Below are 27,900 nucleotides of genomic sequence, written 5' to 3'. Positions count from 1 at the left end.
GGATGTGGGAGGGGTTGATATAGGTGATAGTGCCTAGTTTAGCACTTTGCAACATGATCCACGGAGAGGCAGGGCTCTGCGGTGCTGCATCGCGCCACATGGAGACCGGATAAAGCCACAGTAAAGCGGGGAATGATAAAGAAAGAAGGCGGACCATATTTTTCCTCTGTCGACTGGCTTTATGCATCCGCACAGCATCAGCAGCTCCTGACGAAGCAGAGGCACACTGAGACATGAGGGTGACGGGAAGGGCTGCTGGTGCTTATTGCGGTCTGCGTCAAAACTCCCGTTCCTTCAGGAGATGATGCCCTCTGTGCCTTTTAAAGGACTTTTTGGGGTTGTTGTTTGCTACCCACGCTGCAGGGGTCCATGTTAGTGTCGCGGGGGTAAACATCAAGCAGGGACAGTGATGGTTTCCCCATCTTCAGCATCTGCATTGTGAGGAGAAACGTCCTGTGGGAGTGGGAATTTGAAGGAATATGCATTGATAGGGAAAAAAAAAACAACAGGTTAAGTTGTTGTAATTAAACAAGACAGAGCCATAGTTGGATTATTCTTTTTTTTATTATTATTATTTCTTTGTTTTTGTGTGCCAACATGAGTTCGCTGTTTTTCTCCGACTCTCTGCCCGGTCCGGTCTGCAACGTCCCCACCGGGTCGGGCGCGGTGACCAGCGCCCTGCGAAACGACCTGGGCTCCAATATCCATGTGCTGAAAACCCTCAACCTGCGATTCCGCTGCTTCCTTGCCAAAGTCCACGAGCTGGAGAGGAGAAACAAACTCCTGGAGAGCCAGCTGCAGCAAGCCCTGCAGAGACCGCAATACCGCCACGCTTTTACCCGTGAGGTTGCCGTGCAGACCGACGGTCCCGAGTCGAGACTGCCGGGCACCATCTGGAGCTTCACCCACGTCCGGAGGCAAGGGGAGCGTTTGGAGACCCTACGCGGACCCGGGGTGACGTGGACGCATCCGGACGGAGTTGGGGTCCAGATTGACACCATCACCCCAGAAGTGAGGGCACTGTATAACGTGCTGGCTAAAGTCAAGAGAGAGAGGGATGAGTACAAGAGAAAGTGAGTAAAATGAGCATCATCTCAAAATGATGAATCCAATTTCTTCATCAAACGGTCAATTTAGAGCTGGTTTCCTGATGTGACCAAATCTAGAATGTGTCATCTGCAGGGGAGCAGCTTGTTACAGTTACAGTGGGGCCTGTCTCTGTTTAAATAGACCAACTCACAAGTCTGTGGGCCCTTAAGCTACCATCACAGCCTTCACATCTGCAGTTCTCTCATGGCCTGCATTGACTCACTGTGGCTACCCTAACTCAACCACACGTCTACCAGACATAAGTCTGCTGACCTCTGGGCCATGTCTGACCGTCACAACACCTGTCATGTGCCATAAAGATTTAAGTGCCAAAAGTGGCCCAGATAAGGCCCAAATATGCGTGCTATCTGTGTCTGAATAAAAGGAGGAAAAGTCACCCCACATCCTGTCATTTACAGTGCCGTTAGTAATGTCTAATTAAACTGATTCCACACTGCAGTCGTTCAACTGCTTCATGCGCAAAGTTTGAGTCATTTAGTTTACATCTGTCTGTTTGCAACACAAGGAGTTCTGCTGTGGTGCCACATGTATCTCGGAGCATATTCTATATTGCTTTTGAAGATAGACTCATTTTGCAAATGTTAGGTGGTTCACATTGAAGCTCAAATGACAAGTTCAATGGAATTTACTAAGAAACTATTTTGAATTTATTTTGAGACGGTCTAAAATGACTTCTTCCTGTGTGATTGTGCAATAATCTGTTTTAGCTTTTTTAGACACTTTTGTTGCAAAACAGCCAATCGTTCTCATAGAAATAGGTCATTGGATTATTAGGGATGAAAAGGCAGTTTTATGACAGAGAATAGTAATGAGTTAAAGAAACTGCGTGAATCGACCACTCACTTTGTGACTTCTCACTTATTTGTGACTTTCATTTCTTCCCGTCTGAATGTTAATGGCCATCATGGCTCATCTGACTGTGGAGTGGAGAAATGACAGACATCACAGCGATAGAGTTACACTTGAGCTATTTCCCATGAAGGATGTCAGAGGTGAGGGGCTGCTCAGCATTTTGAGTTGAGCTGGTCCTGTTTCTCTCATGCTTATGAGGAAATTCCTTTGCATGGCTCAGACCCCACCAATTGTTCTTCTCTGAATCATATTAATCGGGCTTCCTTGAGGACTGACCGCAGCGTCCCAGCCTGCACTACGTCACTGCTGCTGGCCGGCTTAGCTCACTACTGGAGGGAGATGTGCCAAGCAAACCGCCTGCTTCTGTTCGCCGTCATGACTTAAGCAGAGAGGCATTTTAACAGGCCTCTGTCTGCTTGGCGAAGTCGCCTATGACAACCACTGACTTGCCTGTGAGAGCACTGAGTCAGTCATACAGAATGTGCGTGCTCTCCCACTCCTTTGGGAAACTGAATATCCTGTCCAGTCATCCCCTATAACCCCAGCATATCCTTTTTTGTGTATTCCTGCCAGACAAAATGAACAGCAGTGGCTTGGATAGCTGCCATATTGAAACCTCCTGCAGCTAAAATTCCATGTCTGGATATCTGTAGGCAAAACTAGAAGCTTTTGACTTTATAAATCATCCAAACAGACTGTTCTAATTAATTTCAATTTGAACTAGCAAATATTTTGTTGAGGAAAAAGACACATTCTCTTCCTCTTTTCTCCTTTCCTCTGGCAATCAAATGGTTTCCCTGCCTCTCTTTTCCCTCCTTGCTCCGAGCTCAGCAATTGCATCGCTGAGTTCACTGCCTAGTTTCTTTCTTTCTGTCTCCCAGTCTAAATCCCCTTTACTACAGTCACATTTCAGCATTCAATCCCCGAGCCCCATCTTGTTGTGCCTTTTCTGTTCTGTACTCTTTGTGTTCAGCCATTCCTTCACTCCACCCTTCTACAGGCCCCCCACCCGTCTGCTCCTCTCTCTGTCACATACGGGCTGCTTTGTAAGACGTCCTTGCTCCTAGAGGGCCCCCCACCCAGAGCAACCACACAGCCCTGTTGATTTATTAAAGTATTACAAGTGTGGACACACACAAGAAGATCGATGGCTAGTTTGCCTGTTTCTGATTCAACCTCTTGCGCTCGTACCATGAAGTACTCAGATATTTATGGTCTGTCATTTTGTAGTATCCCTCGCTCTGATTGAGAGGCTATTTTTCTAAACCCGAGGAAAAACAGTGCAATTTGTTACACGGATGCTTAGGAAGTTGCACTTTGAATTTAGCTGGGAGGCTGCTTTATGGAAACGCAAATACCAGGATAATGATGAAGATAGATCAAAGAACAGTAAAAAGAGCACAATTTTCACTTTTGTACTTTGAAGGACTTCTTTAACCTTATTTCAACTTGGATTGAACCCCTATATATTGTTAAGGTGGTGTGAACAACCACAAACCTGTTTGCAGTCATTATTCACTCCAATTAGTGGCTGCAATATCTGTCATAAATAGTATGTATAGTTTAGAAAGTCAGTATAGTGCTTTAGAATCTATCAGCAGTGTTGAATGCTCATCTTGGCAACCTTTACTAACATTAACAGTCTGTGAAACAGAAAAATAAGAAGATAAGAATATAAAATGACATATACGATGAAATGGAAATTTGAAAAATGAGGAAAATTTTAAAAAATCAAGTGTGAGTTCAGTAAGAAAGTGTATATATCTCTGATCTGACATATTTTCTTGATTGTAAATAGTTTTTGTTTGGGTTTATTTAATATTTTAACAAAGACTTTGGGATTTGAATACACTTCTGAATACAGTCAGAATACAAATTTTCCACTTTATCTTGTAGAAATACCTTTCATAGAGCTACAGCCTTATCCTATAACCTGCAGTTTTGTCATAAAGACCAGTCACAGATTTAGACGAAGCCACGTCATGAGTCATAAATTAACTAAATCGTAGAATTACAGATCTTGAATGCTGCCTGGTTCCATATTACCGGTAGTTCTTAAACGTTTAGCAGAGATCAACGGTTTAAAGTTCAATGCTCTGAAAAGATCTGACCTGAATTAAATTTCTGAACACAAAACTCTATTCTTCTTTTAAAGTTACAGCATGTATTTGTGGATTAATCGGCTTTTTCATTTTTGAGAACATTGTTCCTTTTTATTTGCGCCTCTTATTCCTGCGCTAAGGCAAGAGCCGAACAGGGGTTATGTGATTATGGCGATTGGTCAGCAATATTACGCATTAACTGCTAATCCAATTTTCGAGAACTAAAAGATAGACAAAAGAGGAAAACAGTGAATTTCAGGTCATATTTGCTCTAATCTACAGAAGTATTCCTGCTCACACATACACACAGTGCTTCCTTTTGTCTTTCACATATGTACACGTACACTATTGTCCCAGCACCATCTTCATAAATCAGACCACCAGCTTATGTACATGTGACAGTGGACAGTGGGGTTACCTTCCTCCCACACTGATAAACGACTGGAAAAGCAGGATGGGTACAGTCAGTGCCAGTTTCCCTCATAGACACTTGTTTTATCCTACAGTCTGGCATCATCGTTGAGGCTCCAACAGTAATTATCATCAACATGCAATAGTGTTTAAAAGTCAATGGAGACAGTAGCTGACATTGATGAGCTTATCTTACAGCTGATAACACACACTGCAGGTTGACTAAACACAGATAGCAAGTCCAGCAGTCGGTGACAGTTGTCTTTATGTGACCAAAAAGGCAAATTGCACATTTGTTTAGAATTTGCATGTTACTGCAGACAGCTTTATATTGTAGATAGGAACTAAAAGATGGCAAGTGTACATGCAATATTATGCTAAAATGTTTCAAATACTGTGAATGCAGATAAGTGGTGCCTTGTTCATTTACAAATAATAAAGAATATAAGGGCACTTTATACAATTGATGTTACTGTAGTTAACATGACTTTTGTGGGCTGCAGCTTTTGGGGTGAGAGGAAGTCATGGTGCAGAATAATTAACAGTATTAAAACCAATTTTAGGCTCCTGAAACTGCTGTCTTTTAGATCTACTCTATACCTGTGTTAAAGGACACGTCAGAGAAAAGCTGTGGTCTAGTTAGGATTTGAGCCGAAGATCCCCCTTGATTACTCTGGCCAACTCTAATTGGATGTTTATTCCATCAGATTAGAGGCCAAACAGCTGTCTTGCTGGATCACAGTGTGCGTGTGATGCAGAACATATAGTGAACCAGAACAGTCTCTGAGCCTCCTGGGCCTGTTCTTCCTGCATGAATAATTCACATGCAGCTGAATTTAGCGTGTGTGTGGATCAATGCAATGAGATTTCAGTGGAGACACTTTTCCGAGGCTTTGATCTTGGTTCCTGGTTTTAGGGGGTTGAGAGGCAGGATCCAAGTTTGGCTCAGTGAAGAACAAGAACTAATTATAAGTTGAAGTCAACTGCGGTTCCAAAGTTTATGTTTTAGTTTGTGCTTCAAATATCATATTTATTGAAGAAGAGCAGTGTGCTGCACTTCAGCCTTTCTGTCTGTGTGTCTCTGGTGCTGACCTGCCCTGCTAATAATCCAGGCCGTCTATTCAGGAGAGGGATTTTCTCTAAGCCGTCACCTAGCATCGAGGCTACAACACCCAACCACCCCTGCGCTGTGTCCTGGCACGCAGCCGCTGCGCTGCATTGGGGCCTGCTGAAGTGGGAGACTTCCTGCTGCTGAGTTACAGCGAGACAGAGAGACACAGAGCTCAGTTCACCGAGACAATGAGCTCCAGATTGGAGTCTATGTTGTTTCTCTCTTCCTGTCTGCGGGCTACGTCCTATTGAGCTCACAACTTGTTTTTGTGTTTTCAATGCAAACAGCTGTGTGTGGGATTATAAGTATTCTTCATCACATCAATGAAGTATTATTGTGTGGGTATTATCACCTTTATAAACCCAAGCTATCTTTAGAGGAACCATTTAAAAGGGAAAGTTGTCGATAAACTTTACTTTCTTGAACCATACAACATTGTCATCTAAAAATATGCCAATGAGCCTCACTTGAACTGAGTGACAAAGTCTCCATTAAGATGAGTTTATGTTTAATGAAAGGCTCTAAGATGGCACAACATTAGATGGAAAGAAAATAAGCACCTTTCTTCAACACAAACCCAATCTTTTTTTTCATTTGAAACTATCTGAGAATAACAAGTTGTTCTGGGTCAACCACTTACAGCTAATAAACATACTGTATAGCTGTGCATATGCTGCTTGAGATTGTGAGCATCTAAGTGTTTTGCTTTAAAAAAGTCAGTCAGACCCCAAAGAATACCCCATGTACATTGGTTGAGTAAATGTTTAAATTTGGGTGGAAAACAGAGTATTGATAACAAATACTGCATCTCCAGCAGACTGGAGAGCTACCAACAGGGCTGAGAGGACAGAAAGTCGTGACAGAAATCCATCACGATTGGATAAAGCCTTTTCATTGGACACGTTTACACAAAGAGAGAGGAAAGTAGTTGTTTAGGGACTCAAATGATAATTAGTACAAGAAAAAGACTACAGTATGGCAACTGAGGCTTTGGTTCACTCTGTGCATGTGTCTGGAGCTGCTGCTCCTCTGTGCGTCTGTGCTTGATTATTCATAGGTATCGATACAGCTGAGAACAGTGGTGCAGTGCCATATTTAAATGTGCAGGTATGCACCTGCCTCCCAGAGAGAGACAAACCTGGCTGTGCAGCAGGTTTAGTCGGGAGTTGTTTTGGACAAGCACAGATAAGTCTTGCAGCATTTTGCAAGCAAAGTGTGTTAAGTCCGTAATCATCTGTACAAACACTTACTTGCGTCTGATAATTTCACAAATGTCTCATATTCTCGTTCAGACCTGATCAGTTTTAACAGCTTACACCTTCTCAAAAGATGGAATGGTGATGCAGTATGCAGACTCAATTACCTCTATCTTTCAAAGGCATGTTAATCCAGAGGAAAGACTGGTTTGCCAGGCACCTGAAAAAGCACATACAGTCACATGCATGTCTTTGGGTTGTATATAACTTTGCACATGTGATAGGAACATGGCGTGCAAGAGTCTTGACAGCAGTGTTAAATCTGTCTGAGTGATTCTACACACTTGACCTTAAAGTACAGCCAACCACATGTGTCTTTCCTCTGGGCTCTTTGGTCTTATCCTGATGTATTGAGACATCAAATGCTTTATTTGTCCTTGGCAGCATTTCCATTAAAGCTTTTACAGAAACAAGAAATATCTGTTAAAGGTGCTAAATGTTAATCAATCGCTAGGAAAGAAGCTTGAAAGTAATTCTGTAATGTTTTTCTGGCTCTGCTGAGATTTGTTCAGATTAGTAATGTATTTATATTCATGACCAGCTAAAATAACATTGAAAATATTGAATCTAATTACATATATATGTTTGAGATATTTTTTGTTTGTTTTGCTCTAAAGATGCAGTAGAATACAAAACTTTGGGAGCCCCTTGTTAAAGGGTATCAAAGTGGTTTGTCATCTATTTTAGTTTCAAAATGATAAAAAGAGGAAAAGGACAAAAAAGTAAAGTTTGCATGTTCAGCTCTTATTAACCTCTACTTTGTGCCACTAAGAGTCTTACGGGTCTTTTGTGCGGTTGGAAGGGCGTTTCTTCCATGAAATTCTGCACCATTTTGTCCCCAAACACTCTTTCACTCACTGTGGTTAAAACTTTCTGTTAGAACTTCAGATCTGATTTCCACTAGGCCTCAGGCTGTTTTTATGTGTTCACTTGTAAACTTCTGATAATTAATGTGGTTAAGATGCAGGACAAGTTCTCATCTGATGACTCTTCCATGAAAACCCTCAAAATTCCTGTTAACTGCCACTTTATTAGATAACGTAAAATGAAGAAACGGCTACCTAATTGTGCTCTGCTCTCTTCTTATAAGTTTCTGCTTTGTCTGCATCAGTCATTTTACTTTAAGGGATAAGGTTTGAGCTTTGATATGTGCGTCCCAATAATTGTTATCATCAAGCCAGACTCTAGAAAAGGTAACTAATGTCTGAAACCTGGTGCAATATTAACTTTTTTTTATGACCATTACATTTGCATGGCTTTTAATTTTTTCCATTTTCACACTCTGTGTAGGAGAAAACTGAAAAAAAACTTACTGTATTTAAAATCTTAAAATATTTAAACCTAAACTTTAAGCTTTTTGGAGAGAAGTCTAATTTCTGCACATCTGAATACTCAAAACAACACAGAGTATTGTTTCCCAAATGTTTGCATTCCTTGAGACTCCTGAAGAGTAAATCACACTGACTTATGTAAAAGTAATCAACTTTGTACTCAAGTTGAGTTGAGCATGCGTCACATGTCATTAGGCTTGCTTCATTGTTCAGTTATGGACAATAAAAACAATAACTAAACAAGCCCTTGTAGTAGTTCTATTTATATATCTATGCCATATATGGAAACAAATCTCTAAGAGGAAAATGAGAAGAATGTGGACCTGGTCATGGTTAAGGAAAGGAGGCCAATTTGAAATGCTTATTTTGCAGAAAGCACTCGGGTTTGTTTTTCCCTACACTGTTCAGGTCACGAATGTTTCTTTGTTAGAACGGATAATTCCAAGTCACATAATTTTTTCATCTAAGAAAAACTCCTTTCTGAAACCACATAATGGGACAGTCCTAACAAGTGTGTCTAAGTTGCAGCATCAATTACTTCGTCCCCCAGACACAACAGCCAAACAACTGACTGTTAGTTAGCTTGTAGCTGTTGGCTAACAGGCATTTTCCCAGCATTTTATATTTTGTTGTCCTTAGATGAAGCACAATTTGATGCTAAAAACTTAACGAGGGTTACTAATATGGCGAAAACGAATGAAAATTTGAAATGCATATCACATCAATCTGGGTCCATCCTCTCCATCTTTCACATGTCAATAGGATTGTGGGTGCTTTGAGAGCACCAAGGACAAACAAGAAGTATCCTTGAAATTTCACTAAATGATAGCCCACAACCTTTAAAGAATCTTTGATATCGAAAAAGACACTGAATGGAATTAAGCGCGTTTAGAAAATGGATGGACAAATTTAGGGCTGGTTTTGTTTGACCAGCAAACAAAGTCAGCCCTAAACAACCTGATACCATTTATGGGCTGGATTTGACTCTTAGTACCTTTACACTTTACACCACAGTTGCACATGCTCAATTGAAACATCAAGAACTAGGTGTGTGTACCTGGAGGCACAAAGGCACATTTGTCTGCTCTGGCTGTGATGTCTCATAGCTCCTTTATGTGTCACATAACTTCGCTGTACACACCCTGACCAGTGAGGTTTTGTGCCAGAAGAGAACATCTTCATCCTCTTTTATTTTTCAATGGGACATCACTCCCAGTACAGCTCCACCCAATCATTGCTCAGGCTTGCAGACTTTTGTTTGTGTGCTTTTTCTTTTGCACTTGCAAGGAATCGCACAAATATGTGCCATCTGTCAAAGAGAACATCCAACTCATAGCCCATTATCAGATTTTAAACACACTGATGTTGTTTATCCCCTTAAGCGAAGTGTTTTTTATAATTCTTTTCAGTGCAATTAAACATCTTTGTGCATGTTAAGTCAGTACCCAGGAGCCTAGAGCTGTTATGATCATGCTGTTACATGGGCAGGAGTAACTTAAATCAGGGGAAACATCACAGCTTAACAGTACAGAAGTGTGATTTGTTGATGAAGGGTGGGGTGAGAGATGCAGTGAGAGATGTGAAGACTGCAGGGAAAACAGTGACTTTCTGTCACATTGCTCTGTTACTCCTGTATAGGGCACAAATGGGACGCACAGAAACATTGATCCTTGTAATTGGTTGCTTTTCACAATTCTGGGAGAGAACACAGCAATGTAACCTATTTTAATTTGAAGGTTTCAGGACATACTAAGAAATGATTTGTTCCGTACTGAGAAGGCTTCTTCTCTCGAAAAAGAACATGGCAGCACAACTTTTTGCTAAGTTTGTTTGCAAAGTTATATCTGAGCAAATCAAGAGACTTCTGGAATAATGTCCTTTGTACAGACCAGACGTTTGGTCACAATGCACAGCACCAAATAGTGCAGCACGTCAGCACAAATACCTCATATCAACTGTCTCATAGGTGGAGGACTGATGATTTGAGCTTGTTTTTCAGCTGTAGGACCTGGACACCTTGCAACATGCATGGTCATTTAATTGACCACAAACTCCTGAGTTTCCCTGGACCACATGTCGAAGTGTGTGATAGTGAAAAGAAGCACTATGTACTGTGTACATTTTTATAGACATGAGTGGTTATATGAGTAGGTGAATGTGGTCAGCTAGGCTATAAAATAAAATACAGTATATATACAGAATATATATATTCAAGAGTCAAATATGAGGCCATCTGTCCGACAGCTAAAGCTAGGCTGAAACTGACTTATACAGAAGGACATTACCAAGCACAGCAGCAAATCTGCAAAAGAATGGCTGAAAAAGAAAAAAAATTGTTAAACAATTAAGGACATGTTGGTCATTCAAAGTTGTACTTATTCTTTTTCATGACTTTATCAAGAAGACAGCTTACAAAACAGAATCTCACTTTCAGGTATCATTATCAAGCTCTGGTTGGCACAAAATCATTTACATCTCTGCCAGTTCTTTCCACAAAGACATGTAACTGCCAGCTGCCATGCTATCATAGCCAGAAAAAACTATTATCTTTGGGTGTGTTCACAGTGTCAGCACCTTTGCAAGTTCTTTCAGTTAAAATAATTGAAGCCAGCACTAACAATTAAATAAGCTATTATCCTCCTTTTTTTTCAGAACATTCTAAAGTCAGACCAGTTTCTTGCAAACAGCTCGTAATTACTTGGGAACACCTTTCTGCCCTCTGGCCAAAGAAAAGGGTGGTAGGATTTGCTTTGGGAGTTAGGCAATTAGATCATTCAGGTTCACTGTGCAAACAAATCAAGCTCACACACCTTTGTTTTTGGGGAAAGTCAGTTTTGTGGGGTCAGACATGTTGAAACATTAATGCTGCCAGGTCATCAACATGCCAGGAGGATCTGTGGGTGTTGAGCCATACCTTCGGATTAGTGATGAGTACTTTATTATGACTTTACTTTGTTCTCAAGAGCATTAGGAACATCATTCCATCATGTTGCCCTGTTGTGCCACAGTTAGCCCATGGCGTTGTTCTGCACATACATACTGCTGTTGCTTAAACATTTAGACAGAAAACATCCATCAAATTCAGAAACACACATGCATTTGTACATATATACTGTATCTATTGGTAATTTCCCTACACAGAGTATGTCCCTAGTTTGCATTCCACTTGTAAATGTAATGAAATGCTGCTATAATTGCATTCATGCAAACAACTACAAGATGACATAATACCGTGCAAAGTTTTTATCGTCTCAAGACATTGCACTACTTTCCACTTATTAGATGTAAACATGTTACGGTCATCATGTAGTGTCACTTTACCAGTTCAATTGAGCATTTTTCATAGTGAGAACCACATCAGGCCCCTCTGAACACATGTTTAAAGTGGTTAAAACTTTAAACGACATACTTTAAAAACGACATACTGTGGCATTTTTTCTGAATGATATTAAATTCAATTACATTCCAATTAAAAATAAACCAAACTCTGTCTGTCATAATCACATAAGAAATGTGCAAAATAAAGAAGAAATTGATATTAGAAAGTTACAAATAAGTGGGGGTTGAGTCGCTGCATTTACTAGATATTGACCTCTGCGCATGAACACCCGCTGCTGTGCAGTTATCTTTGAGAACTTTCTGATGTTCTTCTGGTTTTAATGATCTCAGTGTCTTCTGTGTCTTCATTTGATCACAGACTGTCTTGGTGATGTTTTGGTCATATCTGTCTGAAAGCAACATACCATAAGTGCAAATTTACATAAAAATATGACACATCATTAGATAAAAGATAAAACTGAGTGTCATTCAGAGTTTGAGAAACCTTGTGAAATGTACTTCTCTTTGAACCTCTCGGATTTGAATCATATTTGTTGGTATTTTCTTCCTGGATAAAATGTCTCTCAAAGGTAAAATGTTCAGTACAGTACCTCTCACAGCAAACAGGCCTTAGATTAAAGTGAGCTATATAAAACATAGAGATATGGAAGTGGGGAAAAAAAGAAATAAAAAGACATATTTACGTGCTTTTTATCTCATAAGAAAAACATATTTGTCTGGCAACAGTACTTGCCATTCATTTCCCAACCTCTCAATCTCTCTTTTTGAAGAGAAACTTTTAAAACATTGGGTTTCAATGAAGAGCCAATGTTTTATTTGTGACACTTATAATTGTTTCTTCCCCCAAACAAGCGATTTTACCAAATTAATTTTGTAAATTATTTGACTTAATATCTTTGTAACTTGAATTAAGTAAAAATACCATCGTGAAGACTGTAAAGTTTAAAGATGCTATACGAAAATGATCAACAAAACATAAGCACACAAAAATCCAACATCTTTTAGATATTACACATGTAAGAGCTCTTCAGTCTGTAGTCACTTAGCAACACCAACAGGCCTCTTGTTGGTGTCTGTGTCCTGTCTGGAATAACATGGTTATATTTAAGACCGCGGATCCTTGTGGAGCATAAAGCATAAGAATTGTTTGTCAGTAAAATCTAATCTTCTGTATTTACAGCTTACATTTCTGAGTGAGCCAGGAATTCATCTGCATACATATTGGATGCTGATTTCCATGGGAAGAAGATGTGGTTACAAAATGTATGTGTGTGTATGGGTGTAGTAATAGTTATTCATTAAGGTCAAAAATGGAGTTGAATCAGAGAAATTAAATGAGTCTTGACCTTGGGTTGCTGTGTCCTCAGCAGAGATCCCTGTGCAGCCAAATGGTTGGATCCTGAGCTGCTCCACATACCAGTCTGATCCATTTCACGCGACTGATTCATTAGTGAGCCATATATGTGTCTCTGTGGGGTCTGGGGAGGCTATAGATTACAGAGCATGCCGACATTCAATCGATGACCTACTAAAGTTGTAGTCAGGTAATGCATGTTTTGCTCCCTCTTTTCATGTCTCTGTGCAACAGATATGTGTTCACAGTACTCTACTCCTTAAAAGCTAAGATCCCTGGAAAAATATGCTGAAAATGTTTTTTACATTCTGTGTAACATTTAATGGGGAATGCTGCTGTCATGGAGAAGACAGCTCAGACACACCTACAGAGCGCCAAGGGAGAAATCACATACGCTCTGGACCCTCGGATGTGATTTATCATTGCTGTCTCTAGCCTCATTGCATACATGCTGCCAAGCTCCATGAAGTGTTTGTCCTGTACGTAGCCAGATGTATCGATCCCTTCTAATGTTATCATCCAGCCCTTCCTGCTTTTTTAATGCCTGTTCTCATAAGGATTAATTTTCATTAATGTAAGATTCTCTTCGGTGGAGTCTCATTTCAGAAAAAGCACATGATGATTTGTCTTTTTACATATTTTTGCTACTTAAAATGAATCAGGTCTTTACTAACAAAGATGTAAAGTGTATTAATATTATTTTACATATCAAATTTTTGTGGCTAGTTTCAGTCTTACTCTTTATGATAACATTTTTATATTTTTAGTGTCATTATAGTGGAGTAAATCTGACTGCATATTCATCTTAAGGCAGCAGTGAAACTTAACTTTCTAGACTGTACAAACTTTATAATTTAATACAGCAATATTTCCCCTTTAAGAAGTCATTACTTACCTTCTAACTCTGAAAGGAGACAATATGTAGGGTATCAATTAAAATGAATAGACATTACAGCTAAGTTCTACTATTGATTTCTTGCTTTGAGAACATTAGTTTCAAGAATTACTTTGAACAGAATTGACTTTGAAATTTTAAATATTTAAATCAAGAACATATTCAAGCACATATTTTCAGAACATAAATCTAAACATAAAGAAATAAAATTCTTGGAGCATCCTGTTGACATGTTATTCACATGTTATTATTATTTATTTATTTTTTACCATGAAGAAAAAGCTGGAAAGTGAATTATGAACCCCACAAAACTCAAACTGCGTATGTTTTTATTACCATTAGAATATCCCTGAAAATAAATTATTTTTATGTTTTGACCTCTGTGAAGTCTCACTGACAGTAATCTGATAGATGGACAAAATATAGATCCGTTTTTATACATATGCATAGAAGTTGATCGAGCCTACTTAAACTATGAAAAGATAGGGAAATAATTAACTCAAAGGTAAACAAGTGCAAAGGTTTCACGATCCATCACAGATTTTACAACTTGCATGCAGACACAAATCACTATGAAACTAAGATGACTCTAAACTATACCAAAAGTTAAACAATTAATCCTAAATCACAGCAAAGTAAACAAGACTCGTTTTGACATCATAAAGTCGTTTAAGATAAATGGCTTCAGGAATAGAAGGAACTCAATCTGGTCTTACACATAGGATCTGTGGTTGAGCTTTAAATTGAATGTCTTGTTACTGACATCTTCCTTGTACTCACTCTTTACAGCACAGAATAGTTTAAACAGGGTGTTGTCTGGTTAAGAATTTAATTCTCGATGAGCTACAGAGGCTTTGTGATAATATACGCACCACACCTCAAAGTTTTCCCAATGCTCCTTTTGGTATTTACTGCCTGTTGCATAAGATTATTATTCAGACGCACACACAGGAACTGTGGAGGCCGAACTGCACACAAATGTCTGATAGTTAAAGTGATATTCAGTGATTTGATTGTCATCTCCAATAATTTGTTTCTGGCACAGAAAAACCAAGCATCAGTCTAAATCATTATGAGTGCTAGAACAGCATCACATGAGGCGGGTCACAAAATAGAATCAAGCTCCAGATCATTAGTTTATCACATCTGGATCCATGTATGATGTTATAAGACTGTGCTGTGTCCTCAGGCACGGTAATGGGAAAACTGTCTGGCAGCTCGCATCCAAAGATAACTTCCATGTACACTGAACAAGGTAGGGAGTATTAGTTGGCAACTGTTGCTGGTATGTTATTGTTAAACAGACAAAAAAAAATTATGAGAAATGATCACATTCAATTCCATTGTTGCAACTAGCATCTAGTAAATTATTAACTTATGTTTCAGTTATAATAATGGATTAGATGGAGCATATCTAAGTAGTGTGCAGTGACTACAGAACACACAAGTTGGCTTTCAACTATCTTATTGGGGAAATACATTTTGATTCACACCAACAGCTTTGATTCTTGTCGCAGTTTTAGGTGTTTTTGTTGGCTGAAGGAGGATATCTTCAATATCACAGTTTTGATTTATTCGAGATTGACTTCAGAGGATATGTTTGGCAGTGAAGAAATGGCTATGAGGTGACACAGGCTCCAACCCTCCTGCTGCCTTTGTCCTTGTAAGGAGACTCACAGCGTGTTCGTTTTGACTCAGTCACGCCGAAAGTACAGGAAGACCAGAGCTACTGCTAAGGCAGAGGCCAGATGGAAAAACATTGCTTTGCTGTAATCTCACCTTTGTTTGGATCAGCCATTTTCATCTGGTTACTGATGAGCATTTGGTGTTTTTTTTTTCTCTTACATTTATGTATTACTGATTTCTAAAGTGGAAGCACTTACTGCTTAAACGACTACATTACATTTGACAGATGACATAGTTAGCTCTGACATATTGTTGATGAGAGGCTTTCACCTCGTGGGCATTTAATTGTGTTGTCCAGTTATCACCCACAGTCTGAAAGAAAAGGCTGTGGTGGGCATACAGGAAGTAGCAGCACAAGTAATGCAGATGCTGTGACAAGTGTGCGTCTGCAGAGGATGTGGTGCAGTTGTGAACTCCCGTGACCTCGGCCAGAGTCCTGCGGCAGACGGGCTGAGTGTTGTGGACACAGTTAAGCACCAGTGCCAGCATTTTTAGAACAAGCATTCAATCGCAGAGCGAGCTGCCAAGCCCCGCCAAGGAATACTTCTCTCTAATTAGACAGTGTACATTGAGTAGGCTCTGAATGGAAACAAGGCTAAGTTTTGTTGTGAAAGTTAATATTTGAACTTTTGGCAGGGTTTGTGTTTCTCCATGGAAAAGGCTCTGATTAAGCTAACAACCCAGAATTCACCAGTGGTCATCCCATGTCAACTTTCTCCCTTCCAGTAAACATAAATGGTCTGGCATGCGCTACTTTCACCGGTGCACACAAATCCTCCCACAGCTCGCCAGATTTCCTCCAGCTTTCTCTCACACACACAGAAACCAACTTTTGTTTTGATACTCTCCACTCTCATTGTCACATGAGTGTGTGATACAGCGGGGTTACTGCATAACTCTCATTCATCTGAATGACTCTCTTCTTCATTCTGAACCTCAAACTGTCTTTTGGGAAGCATCTGTGACTCAGCACGGCTGCTTTCTCCCACAAGATGAGTGTATATTAGGAGCAGGACTGATGCAGAAAGCTGAGCCCTCTGGGATTTGTGTGCAACACATGCTGCAAGACAATTAAATCGGCTCCTAATCTTTGTTTATACATAATTGCTGTGGTGCAAAAGAATCATATGACGAGAGGGAAAGAGAGACGGAAACAAGAACTGTCTCGCTAATCATAGCTTGCAGCAAATCGGAGGGTCTGGCTCTTTATTTTTAGTAACGCCAGTGATGTGACTCTATGGATGTCAAATGTCAGTAGGATTATGGGTAAACCATCTACAGACTGTCATGAGCTACTGTACAGATATTAACATTCCACAGCAGAGGAATCCTATAACCGTAAGGCTGACATTTGAATTAAATGTTCCAACTTGTTGCTGGATTGAATTTGCTACACATAATTATATAAACCTCAGAATAAAACGTATTTACTTTAGTGGTTTCCCATATATTTTCAGCTAGCGTTGGTTTCTAGCTAAACATAATGGTGTTTTTTCACCATTGATATGTGATTAAGTGATTAGTTTACATATGCTAGCATGCTAACAAGTTACACAAAGATGCTAAACAAAACACAATCCTTTCATTCTCTAAACCCTTGTAATCCATTTCAGGGATACAGGAGCCTATTCCAGCTGCTATTTAGAAAAAGGCTAAATACACACTAAGTACACACTGGACAGGTCACCAGTCCATCGCAGGGCCTAAATAAAATACCCCCTAAGCAAAGTGACAAAATGCAGTGAAATTTATGATCCATTTCATTGTGCTTGTTTATCATAAAATGTGACTACTCTTATGGAAGTTATTGTATGATACATTGTTATTGCATAATGTGTTCAAGAATCAAGTCATAAATTTGATGACTTTAGACTTTAACTAAATAAAAAAAAAGGTTTTGGTTTGTATTTTAACACCCATTGTGAGGGACTTTGGCAGGCTTGAGCCTTTTGAATACTTAACACCTTATGCCGAGGCCAAAATGAAAACGTAGTGCATTTAAATTGTCTGCCACAAATAATTTTATTTTCCGAATTAATTATTTTGTAAAACCTATAACCCTAACCCTTATCTGCAGAATTGGTAATGTATTGGTAATAATTCAGCCTACTTTATTATCAATATTAGTAGGATTTCATCACTAAATTTCTTTGCAGTTTTGGTTGCTTGGTTTTATCTCTGTCAAACATTTTAATTTGTTTTGAAATGTTCCATTTTAGAAACAGATTTCTGTCTCCTGAGACTCGTGAGCATTGGAGCGTGCTTGCAGGAATTCAGGCTACAGCAGAGAAACTCCACCCTGCAGTAGCTCAAAAGTTCAAAAACTATTCATGAGCAATGTTTGTTGAGGTTTGTGAAAGGCTAGTGCTCCATTCTTCTTTGTAGTTTTTATTGAGACAGTGGGGTTGCAAAGACAACAAAGGAGGAAAGAGACAAAAGAGTGAAAAAGGAGGGTGGTAGTGGGTGTGACCCATACTGTCAAGGGCGGTTTTGTAATCAGAGATGAGAGTATTAGCCCACAAAAGTACCATTACCCCGTATGGTGGGCCCCTGGGGGACTGGGCTGAGCAGTAACTAACTCACCTCTGTGCCCTGTGTTGCAGATGGGAGGAGGAGCTGTCCAAAAGACAGCAGCTGGAGTCCACGGTGGAATCCCTGCAGCAGGTTGGGAAACAAAAACAATGAATTATGTCCTACTAACATTCACACGCACAAATCAAAATTTTACTAAGGACCTTTCACTATGTGTAAACAATGAGCACAAACAGAATACAAGTGAAAGTATGTTCACAAACATTTTGAAAACATTGATGAACATGGACTGGAAACAGCCAGGAGCAAGTGTCAGATCAGAAAAACCACATTACAAACCCATCAAGAGGAGCTTGCTGGCCTAGATATAGATATGAACATCAAATATTGCATTATGTTTCTGCTCAGAGCAGTCAAAAAGAAATAGATGTAGAGGGAAAATCAATTTAAATTGTCACACCTTAAGGCTATACCATAACCGCTTCACAAAGTGCTATCCCAGCTGGTTCTAATACCTCATCTAGTTGGCATTCTTTCCCTTTTTCTGCTTTTGCACAAATCGATTGGGGATAGCATGTGTGTTTGTCTTGGATTCTGGGTCAGCAAAAACGCCAGATAGAGAGGTGGAGTGCCATCCCCCGGGGGGCTTTAACCTTGTTGAGCGCACAGGCAGATGCAGCTGTGTATGGAAGAGGCAGAAATCTGTTCAAAGATAGTAAATTCAGCGCAAGCAGCCGTTTATTGTCCAGGGACCAGAGCCAGAAGACTAATACTATGTAAAGGAGAATAACCTGGCCCGTCAAGGGAGAAATTAAACAGTGTTAGTCCTTATTTTACCTTGTGTATAATTTTACCTTTAAACTACTGGATACATGTTTATTTAAGTTATCTTTGCTTAGAAATTATGGGAAGAGTGTATTCTTTTTAGCTCATAAGAAAATATATAATAAAGACAAAATACAAGGCTGTAGAGTCTGTGACGATGTAAAACAGTTTAAAGTTAGGCCCAAAACGACAGTTTAGGAGAGGTACTGTATTGCTAAAAAATAGATCACGCAATTTATCATTTAGAAAAAAAAACTAAGGTAGAAGAGTGGTTTCAATCGTCTTATCCAACTCTGAGAAAGAAAGTAAATCAGCGTATTTTATAAAATGTTGACATATTTTTGGAGTTTGCGTTAACATTTCCAGTTAACCTCTTTGGATCATGTACATTTTGAATGGGGAAACTAAACAGTAAACTAAAGGTACACTAAACTGGACGATAAACATAACGGTACACTCAGTAATCAGAATGTGACATCCTCGGTGATTGAAAGCTTTACTTTTTCCTCCTCAAATTCCTCCCCAAATGTTTGCTGTAAAAATGTTCAACATTTTGTAAATGGTTACCAAACTTTATTATGCAAATGAATTTCATAGCAGTGACCACTGTGCTTAAAAGTATTCTGTTGACTTCTTTTGTGTCTCGTTCGATCCCTTCACTGTGGCGTCCACTCAGAGCGCTCGGCAGTCATCAGAGGTCCAGGATGAGCTGAGCGAGAAGGTGGACAGACTGAAGGCTGAACTCGTGGTCTTCAAGAGCCTGATGAGTGACGTAAGTATTTGTTTGCCCCGAGGCTGATGTTATCATCTTTTCCCTAAGTCTGACAAGGCTTTCTTTTCAAAGAGTGTTGAGTTTAATTCCCATACTCAAAGCAATTGTGCATGCGTTCCAACAGCATCCAGACTGTTTCCCTAAGAATTATCAGGATAGATACTGTAATACACACCCTTCCTCTCTTCCTTATTTGGGTTCATAAAAATATGTAATGCCATAAAGCCTCCAAGACAAGCATTCATTGAAAATAGCTCATATAGCAGCTGTAGATCAAGATCACTTCCCGTTCTGTGCAACCCTGTATTGTTCCTTGGCAGGTGTGCTCTGGAGTGATATACAGTTGTAATATACTGCAGTGGGCCCAGTCACAGCTGGTGCTTGCTAATGGATAAATATAGTCAGACCTTGTTTTTGGATACCCCTGTTGTTTATCCTGCTTATCTCGCGTCTGGCATCTGTTCATTGTCAATTTTTCATGTCATTTTCTGTACTTTACTTCATCCCTGATGTGTGAATACAGAGACTGGTAAGTGAAGCAGAATTAGAGGATAGCTTAGGAGGAGTAGATTGCTTATTGCCTTGTAGAAGTTAGCCAGTTTGTGCACTGTGGCTGAGGATGTGTCTTTGGATGCGGTGACCCTCACATCATTACACAGGGAAAGTTGTGGTCCTCCAGTTACAGCCAACTATGTATAATTGAATGCTCCATATCTGCCCCCGGAAACCTCACCAGAATTCAGTGTTTTGCAAATTTATAAGGACAAAATAAGAATACACAAGTATAATTTTAGAACGGCACACATTGCCTGAGAAAGTTTGGCCATAATAAGCAGCAGTAACAGTGAATTACAGGCTTACAGCAAAAATCAGCAAAAAAACAAATTTGCCAAAAGACCACAGTGAAAAAAAAGTACAATAACAATACAGAGAAGAATGTATCAAATTGCAGTTTGGAATAAATTCTGGCCATCCTCTGAGGGCTAGTCTGTATTTTTATTACAGCACCCCTATAAACCTAATGAACTCATGAGGGAAAATGAAATGTGATAGTTTACATAAAGTTTTGTAACACATGGTTTCAGTTGTAAATGTGAGATTTCAGGGTTATCAGTTTCAGTCAAAGCAACATTTAAAAGGCCAAGTTGTACAGTAAGCCTACCTATCATATCTAAATGGTCAGAGTGCTTCATACCGCATCACGTATCGGAAGTAGAATTCACCATGAAATATCTAACGAACAATGCTGGAAATTATTGCTCGTTTCATCTAACAGCTCTCCATCCATTTGCAGCAAATGTCTGACCTGGACTCGAAGATCCAGGAGAAAGCCAGGCGGGTGGACATGGACATCTGCAGACGGATCGACATCACGGCCAAGCTGTGTGACGTGGCTCAGCAACGCAACTCAGAGGACATGTCTAAAATGTTCACTGTCAGCCCCGCCAGGTCTCTCCCAGAGAAGGTGAGTTTATATCCACTGTGGCTCCAAAAGGTGACAGTAATGCAGCCGAAATATGAATTCTTCTTTACGGGAAACATTCAGCGCAAATGAAATCGGAGCCACCAGTCGCTCACTGTGTGGCGACTGATACTTTCATTGCCAGCTGATTGTGCACCTAGTGACCCCTCTGAAGCTGCAGCAGTGCATGTTCGCTAATATACTCACGAACATATAAATAGACAGTAGACATGCAAGACACTTACAGTACTGAATCTTACTTATGCACACAGACACACACACACACACACAAGTCGAATGCTGATTTGGCATCTTTTCGCTGCACGCAAGGTTATCACGTTAACACTACTGGCTGAAGCCGAGGTATACGAATCCTCTGTGAATGAAGCTACCTCACGTCATTTGTTGTTACATTTGGCTCTATCTAGTTCTATTTATGAAACAGGCTATATAAATCACAGTAGGGTGTGTATGTATACACACAGACACACACCTACAGTGCACTGAACTATAGTCTGTTATGTCTTTTGTGTTGTTTTTACATTGAAGAGGTGCAGTTTCCCTTCAGCTTTATACAATTTGTGCTTAGTGCTACTGAACAGAGATGCTGATGAAACAAGAAACTGAGCAACTGAAATTGTGTTTCGCTGCACGGTTCCTTAGGTTCTCAGGCTATACTCAAACAAAGTGTGAGTGTATGCCTTTGGGTGTGTTTGCAGGGCACCATGGCGTGCTGCAGGAGAAAAGAGCGTAAAGCTGTGTCTGATGAGGAGAGTTCGGAGATGGATGCAGAGCCGAGCACTTCGGAGGAGGAGGTTCCGGGATCGCTCAACATAACAGACGAGATGAAACGCATGCTCAACCAGCTGTAAGTGACTTCTCAGGCACTTCTACCAGAAAAAGTCCTCTGTGCTCTGAATGAAGCTGAATTCGCTCTGCATACCAGTACAGTTAGTTTTTAGTTTTGCGTGTTCCCTCTTTTCCCTTCCTGCTCTTTTTTGTATTTCTTTCCTTTTCTAGCATCTTTATATGTGTATCTTTCTCTTTGCATGTGACCTGTGCTGAATCTGGTGGCTGTTATACTTGCTTTCCTTCCTTTTTCTCTCTCTTGTCCCTTTCCATTCTCTGCCTCTGTCCCGCACAGACATTGTTCAGATAACTCCTTTGTTGCCAGGCGCGAGACGTTTGAAATCGATGATGACTGCGACAGCCTGACGTGGGAGGAAAACGAAGAGACTCTGTTGCTGTGGGAAGACTTCACAAACTACAACGTGCCGTGCGCCATCGCCGCGGCAACCTGCACAACCGCCGGTCATTGCGATAGCAGCGCCGAAGCTGCTGATCCTGTGAGTGCCGTCAGCATCAGTAGCACAGGGTTTTCAAATTGATAAAAGTCAGAGTTTACCATTTCTGTTGTTTATCATTTCTGTGAATGCTGTGTAAGACATCAACTCATGCATGATGAATGAGACCTATGTCTGTGCTCTCTAAGGATTCCCAGGATGGAAGTCTTGGCAGCCTCATTGATGAGACAGAGTCCCTATTTAAGACCAGAGAGCAAGAGTACCAGGAGACCATCGGCCAGATCGAGGTAGACTGATCTGTGTGTGAATTTGAAGTGAAAAGAAAACATTCTGTTTGCACACTGGAACACCAAAGTGCATGAAAACGAAACACAGAGTCAAGGGAATTCGGCAGCTTGCTGATCATTGTTTGCTATGTTAATGAATAGTTGGTCTGTCAGTCCAGCATGTCAGTCCAGACCAAAGTTTTGTGGCAGCTATCTGTTTGATTGCGACAATTTTTATCTGCACAAATTCATGTACTGAATCTGTAGGTAAGGGAAAATATCACAGTTTTAGAAGCTTTCTGGTTTCTTTTGTGGTCTTTAGCATTGACCAGTCACATTTGAATGGTTTTTTTTAGTTGCTTGCAAGTAAACACCTGGAGAGCAAAAGAGGTGCAACACCTTAGTAAAAATACAGTAGTGAAATCACTGACAATGTTACAATGTTGAACTTTTTATAAGCTGAATGAAGGCCTGGCTAGAATATAATTTATGCCGATATTTGCTTGCTTCACTTGAAGCCCCAGACATTCGGTACGTTCACATGGACAGTCAAGTTGAGCCATGATTACAGCTCGACTGTGCAAGTTAATTGGATTAATCTAATTTGTTCCAGTACACATGCACAGGAGGGGAAGCTTTGACTAAAGTCTGTCTGATGCAGCGACGCTGTGGAATGTGTGAGAAAATGCTCAAAATGCTCTCTTAGTGGGAGATCATCAGTGTCTAGAGTTACGTTAATGGTGATTATGTCTGATGACTCTGCAGTTACTAAATGAGGATTTTAACAGGGCAAAACAACAGTCTGAGTTGACAGGCAGTCTTAATGGTGTGATTTTCAATTACTATTTCTGACGTATTTAGCCATCTCACTAAACCGAAAAATATGCAAATGAGAGCATTTTTTACTGGAATTTTGGATGTATTGATATACTATTACATACTGTATATATAATTTACATTTAACTTTGGAGCAGGTGTGGAGCTCCTTGGTGCATTTGAGTCATGTTGAGTGAACACATGCAGTTGGACCTTCATTTTTCCAAAATATTTTAAAGTAAACCTGACACAATTTTTTTCTTCCTTCACATTAATGAGCTTAGTTCCGTTGAATTTTGGTCATACTACCGCAACGATTTATTTTTTATGTATTGTAAACATACTGATTGTCTTTTGCCCTCAAAGGCTGCAGCATCAGACGATGGCCAATGTGACTTCTCAAAAGACAACTTGCAAAGACTCTGGTTATTTAGACCTTTTCTGTAGTGCAGACAAGTCTTAAAAAAAAACCTCAGGATTAACATGACTTTCTATGTAATACCACTTTGTCACAAAGTCTGGTTCATGCATCCGCATCTACCTCAGAATGACATTTGAAATATTTTTTTCAAGCACTGTCGCCACTACACTGACTCACTTTGTCTAATATTTTGATCTGTAACAAAATATCTGCACAACCAATTCTATTTCTTTCACAACTGAGCTTTGTCTTTAATGCTTCCCAGCAACTGTTTGTGAGCTGCTGTGTCTCAGAGCTGCTGTGGATTCTTTGTAATGATTTTAACATCTGTCATTTAAATCCTGACTTAATCCTTCAGATGGAACTGGCCACAGCAAAGAGCGATATGAATCGACATCTGCACGAGTACATGGAGATGTGTAGCATGAAGAGAGGCCTCGATGTGCAGATGGAGACCTGTCGGCGGATGATTAAAGGTGGCAGGAACTCTCCTTCTTTCAGCTCTGTGGCCAGCAGCGACTCAGGGAACACAGATGAGATCCAGGACGAGATCTCAGACAAGGACGCGGAGGCTGAAGTCCCCGTTAGTTGATAGCTGTACAGCCGGATGCTGTCCCATCACTTTCCTGACTGCTCCTTTTAATCATGGGGTTTAAATGCATATAGAGCTCTACCTGAATGAAGGTGGAACAACCTAAATCTGGGCCTGTTTGACTAGAGTTCTGGCACAGGCCCAGAACTGGTGCTTTTATACTGTTTCTGTTGTTTAGAAAGTGGTGGTGGGGGTGTCTTTGCTTCAAAAAGAAAAAAAAGAGGGAATACAGAAACCAAGCTGTGCTCTCCTCCTCTTGCTGCCTTGCTGGATCTTTGTCCAGGTCTTCACGTCATTGTCGTGAAGAGGAGAAAAAAAATTCTGTTAACTGGCTGAAAAAGTATTTTCTACCCTGTTATGGTCCTTTTTTTCTAAAGGAATTGAATACAGTACATATTGTACTCTTCTAATTACCTTAATAAAACACTTTCATCTTTTTGATTTGATCATATTCATTTAAGATAGCAAAACAGCGTCTCCCCTTGTTTGGCATTGGCATTGTGTTGTTTTTGAGCTATATGAGTCCAAGTGGGGTATTTACAGTCCAAATTAAAGTGATGGGGTTTAAGTGTCTTCTGCCGGTGAGACAAAAAGTGGAAACAAATAGTGTTGGAGTTCTGGTGGTTTCTGAGGAAACTCTGCAGGCTTGCCAAAGTTGACAGAGGAAAGCAGCACAGCCTTTTAATGCATCGGTGCACTACTGAAGTTCTATGCAATTCAGCTGGCCGTATTTTTTGGACTGGCTGTCCCTTCTTTCTTTTTTTTTTCATTAGCCTTTTAAGCAAAGCAGATTTTTGTTGTTGTTGTTTTTTAACATGTTTGATTGTCTTATATTCATTTTTGTTTGGAGACTATTCTTTTTGAATGTCGACTGGAACAGCGCCCCCCTAATATATTCTATTAATTTATGGCAGTAACACCAAGTGTTTGGCAGGTGTTACTTGCTATTGAAGCAGACGGTGCATTGCCCTGATTCCGATGAATCACTCTTGTCTTGTACAGTTTATTTTTGCACATCATCTCACATCATTATAAAAGGATAAGGTCCAGGAGTTGCATTAAAAGAACCTGAATCAACTGAATGATAAATGTTATCAAAGCAAAACAACTCCCTTAAACCTTTTAAACAAAACCAAAGGGACACATTTTATAAAGCTTCTCTTTCACATTAACCTTACATGTTATCATTTTTACTCATTTTAAGTAATGACTTGCTTTCTGATGTGGGATTTCAGTATGGGTGGCTATATATCTGATTGTAGACTATTTCCTGCTGTCCTGCAGGGGGAATCTGTTCCAGACGGGTTGCACTTCCTGCTTTGTTTCTCCGAATGGGTCTAGAAATGTCAGACTGTACATACAGGGCTGTAGGCATGCGATCGTATATACCCCAGAGGCCTTTTGTGTTTGTATTTGTCTTTTTGTGACAGATTGAGACGTCCGACAATTTTGCTGTTCAGCGCAGAAACTGATCGACGCATGGTGACAGAGGAGATCTTTTTAATCACGTCTTTGTATTATAACGTATGTACGGTTTGCTGGAACAAAGATTAAGTGCTACTTCAATCTTGAAGTTTTTCAGAGGCAGAATATTAAAATACCGGCCTTTTGTTTAAGCATGCTGTGTGGAGGACAACCATTGTTTTTTTTTTTTATTATTATTATTTTTTTATAAGGTTATATTTTGAACTAAAAAGCTGCAATACAAACTGTGTGATATGCTTTTTAATCCAAACAGTGTCTATTCTAATCATTATATAACTGTACTTGTGGCAGAAAGCATATTTTTCACTGTTTTTAGTCAGTCTGTTAACCAAAAACTGTGCCACCATGTTCAGCTTTTATCACTTTGGCCATTTTATTGACTCTTAACAGATCATCCGCCATAATAAAACGAACTAACATCAGACAAGAGTGAGGAGTTGCCTCGCTCGAAGAGGACATGTCACATTTTTATCTGAGTTGACAACCAGCTTGATAAGTCACAAAGAGCCATTCTTTTATTGGCACTGCACTTTGCAACGGGGGACATTTAATGACTGTGTGGCTGTAACATCCATGAGCAGCAGGGCGCTGCATTTCACGCAACTCTGACCATCACACTAACCAGCCGACCAAAGCAAACATGTACAGTAACGTGACAAAGATGTAAATCAAGCTATGAATCCTGCTAACTCTGGAGTTTTGCACTCTCAGTCTCAGTGTACATGCCTACCACACAGGTGTTAGTTTGCAGACTTCTATATTATTTGTAACAATGTCGACGTTTTCCGAAAGCAATCATTTGAAGTCACGTGTATTATCTTCACTCGCCCATCTCTTGAAGCAGGTTCCACTTATATCAGTTGAAAATACTGTAGCACCTCTGTTTGTTCAGTGCAGCTTGACTAGAGGCTTCCTCTGAAGACCTTTCAAGTAAAAGCTGAGCGAAAAACTGTTAAAAACCCAGGGATACACGGTGTTCTGTTACCTATTGGAAACCTTGGTATGTTTTGCTTTACGAAATAGTTTCTCAACCTGACTCAAGTTAGGGTGTGTGATCGACATGTATGTAAACTAGGTCCTGGTGGATGTGAATGTTTCATAGTCAAATTAGGTTTTATATGAGCGGTTTTTATGTGTGAAGCGCTGGGATTATATGGTTGTGTTAACTGTTGTGTCAACATACAGTTTTACATGTTCACCTGCATACATGTCTGCTGTTGACGTCAGTGTCACTTTTAATTTCAGAAAACATGCTGGGGTGCAAAAGTCACAGCAATATTTGGGTAAAAGCTGCTGAACCATGTTAGAGACTGGTCTTTGGGTTTGATCTGCCCCTGCAGGTAGCATCAGGTTGATTTTCCTGGCTGATTTATTTAAAATTTTTATTTTTAGATGAGTAAGTTTATTATATTTGGTTCAAACTATTCATACAATGTATTCATGTGGGTGTAGGTCAGACATAGTTTCAAAATTATGAATGTACTCAGTTGATATTGGGGTAAAAGTAAATAAAGTGGTGGATTGGTTAAAAAAAGCTCTCTGGTCTCATTATTAAAAAAACTGTTTTGTCTCCTATGTACATCCTCTTTCGTATAAACACGTGTGTATTTATATATATATATATATATATATATATCTATGTGATATATATACATATCGGAGCCTGCTGTGGCCTTCCTGTTTGGAGTTTGGTGCTTCTAACTAAAGCAGGTACAGAAAATATGTGGATGGGAGGGCTCATAACGATCAACTTAATTTAACAGACCTTTAAGAGAACAACTGTCAATCTGGGAGTAACAAGGTATCCTGCTGAAGCCTTAGATAGCACTAACCTAATTAAAACAGAACATACTTGTCAATATCTCTGATGCAGATCATGCATATAATCTTAGGGTTAAGTATTAAATAATATTAAAAACCTGTGTAAAGGATGTGTTCACTTTAGGTTTTTAACAGGCTAACTTGTGTCTATTTTCTA

The 27,900-nt window shown here is 39.8% G+C and overlaps 1 protein-coding gene across 2 annotated transcripts; it reads left to right on the top strand.

Annotated features, from left to right (window-relative positions):
* The first annotated feature begins 27 nt into the window (after window positions 1-27).
* Window positions 28-27,450, top strand: iffo2b (intermediate filament family orphan 2b). Of its 2 annotated transcripts, none has more exons than XM_072381908.1 (8): window positions 28-1,073; window positions 18,051-18,111; window positions 19,481-19,576; window positions 20,871-21,041; window positions 21,758-21,906; window positions 22,213-22,384; window positions 22,531-22,629; window positions 24,204-27,450. In XM_072381908.1, exons 1-8 carry the CDS (start codon window positions 598-600, stop codon window positions 24,435-24,437), a joined length of 1,458 nt encoding a protein of 485 aa, XP_072238009.1. In that variant the 5' UTR covers window positions 28-597; the 3' UTR covers window positions 24,438-27,450. The 2 variants fall into 2 exon arrangements, with proteins under 2 accessions (XP_072238009.1, XP_072238008.1); XM_072381907.1 differs by having other exon boundaries at window positions 22,183-22,384.
* Window positions 27,451-27,900: the final 450 nt, after the last annotated feature.

This window comes from Leuresthes tenuis, unplaced genomic scaffold (assembly GCF_036924035.1).
Source record: "Leuresthes tenuis unplaced genomic scaffold, fLeuTen1.0.hap1 SCAF_3, whole genome shotgun sequence".
In the NCBI taxonomy this organism is placed as follows: domain Eukaryota; kingdom Metazoa; phylum Chordata; class Actinopteri; order Atheriniformes; family Atherinopsidae; genus Leuresthes; species Leuresthes tenuis.
This window is presented reverse-complemented; position numbering and strand designations above follow the sequence as displayed.

Excerpts from the sequence above, each read along its gene's own strand:
- iffo2b (XM_072381907.1), top strand. The coding sequence starts at position 598 with ATGAGTTCGCTGTTTTTCTCCGACTCTCTGCCCGGTCCGGTCTGCAAC. Across the intron at positions 21,042-21,757 it reads CCAGGTCTCTCCCAGAGAAG|GGCACCATGGCGTGCTGCAG; the intron begins GTGAGTTTATAT and ends GTGTGTTTGCAG. Across the intron at positions 22,630-24,203 it reads AGACCATCGGCCAGATCGAG|ATGGAACTGGCCACAGCAAA; the intron begins GTAGACTGATCT and ends TTAATCCTTCAG.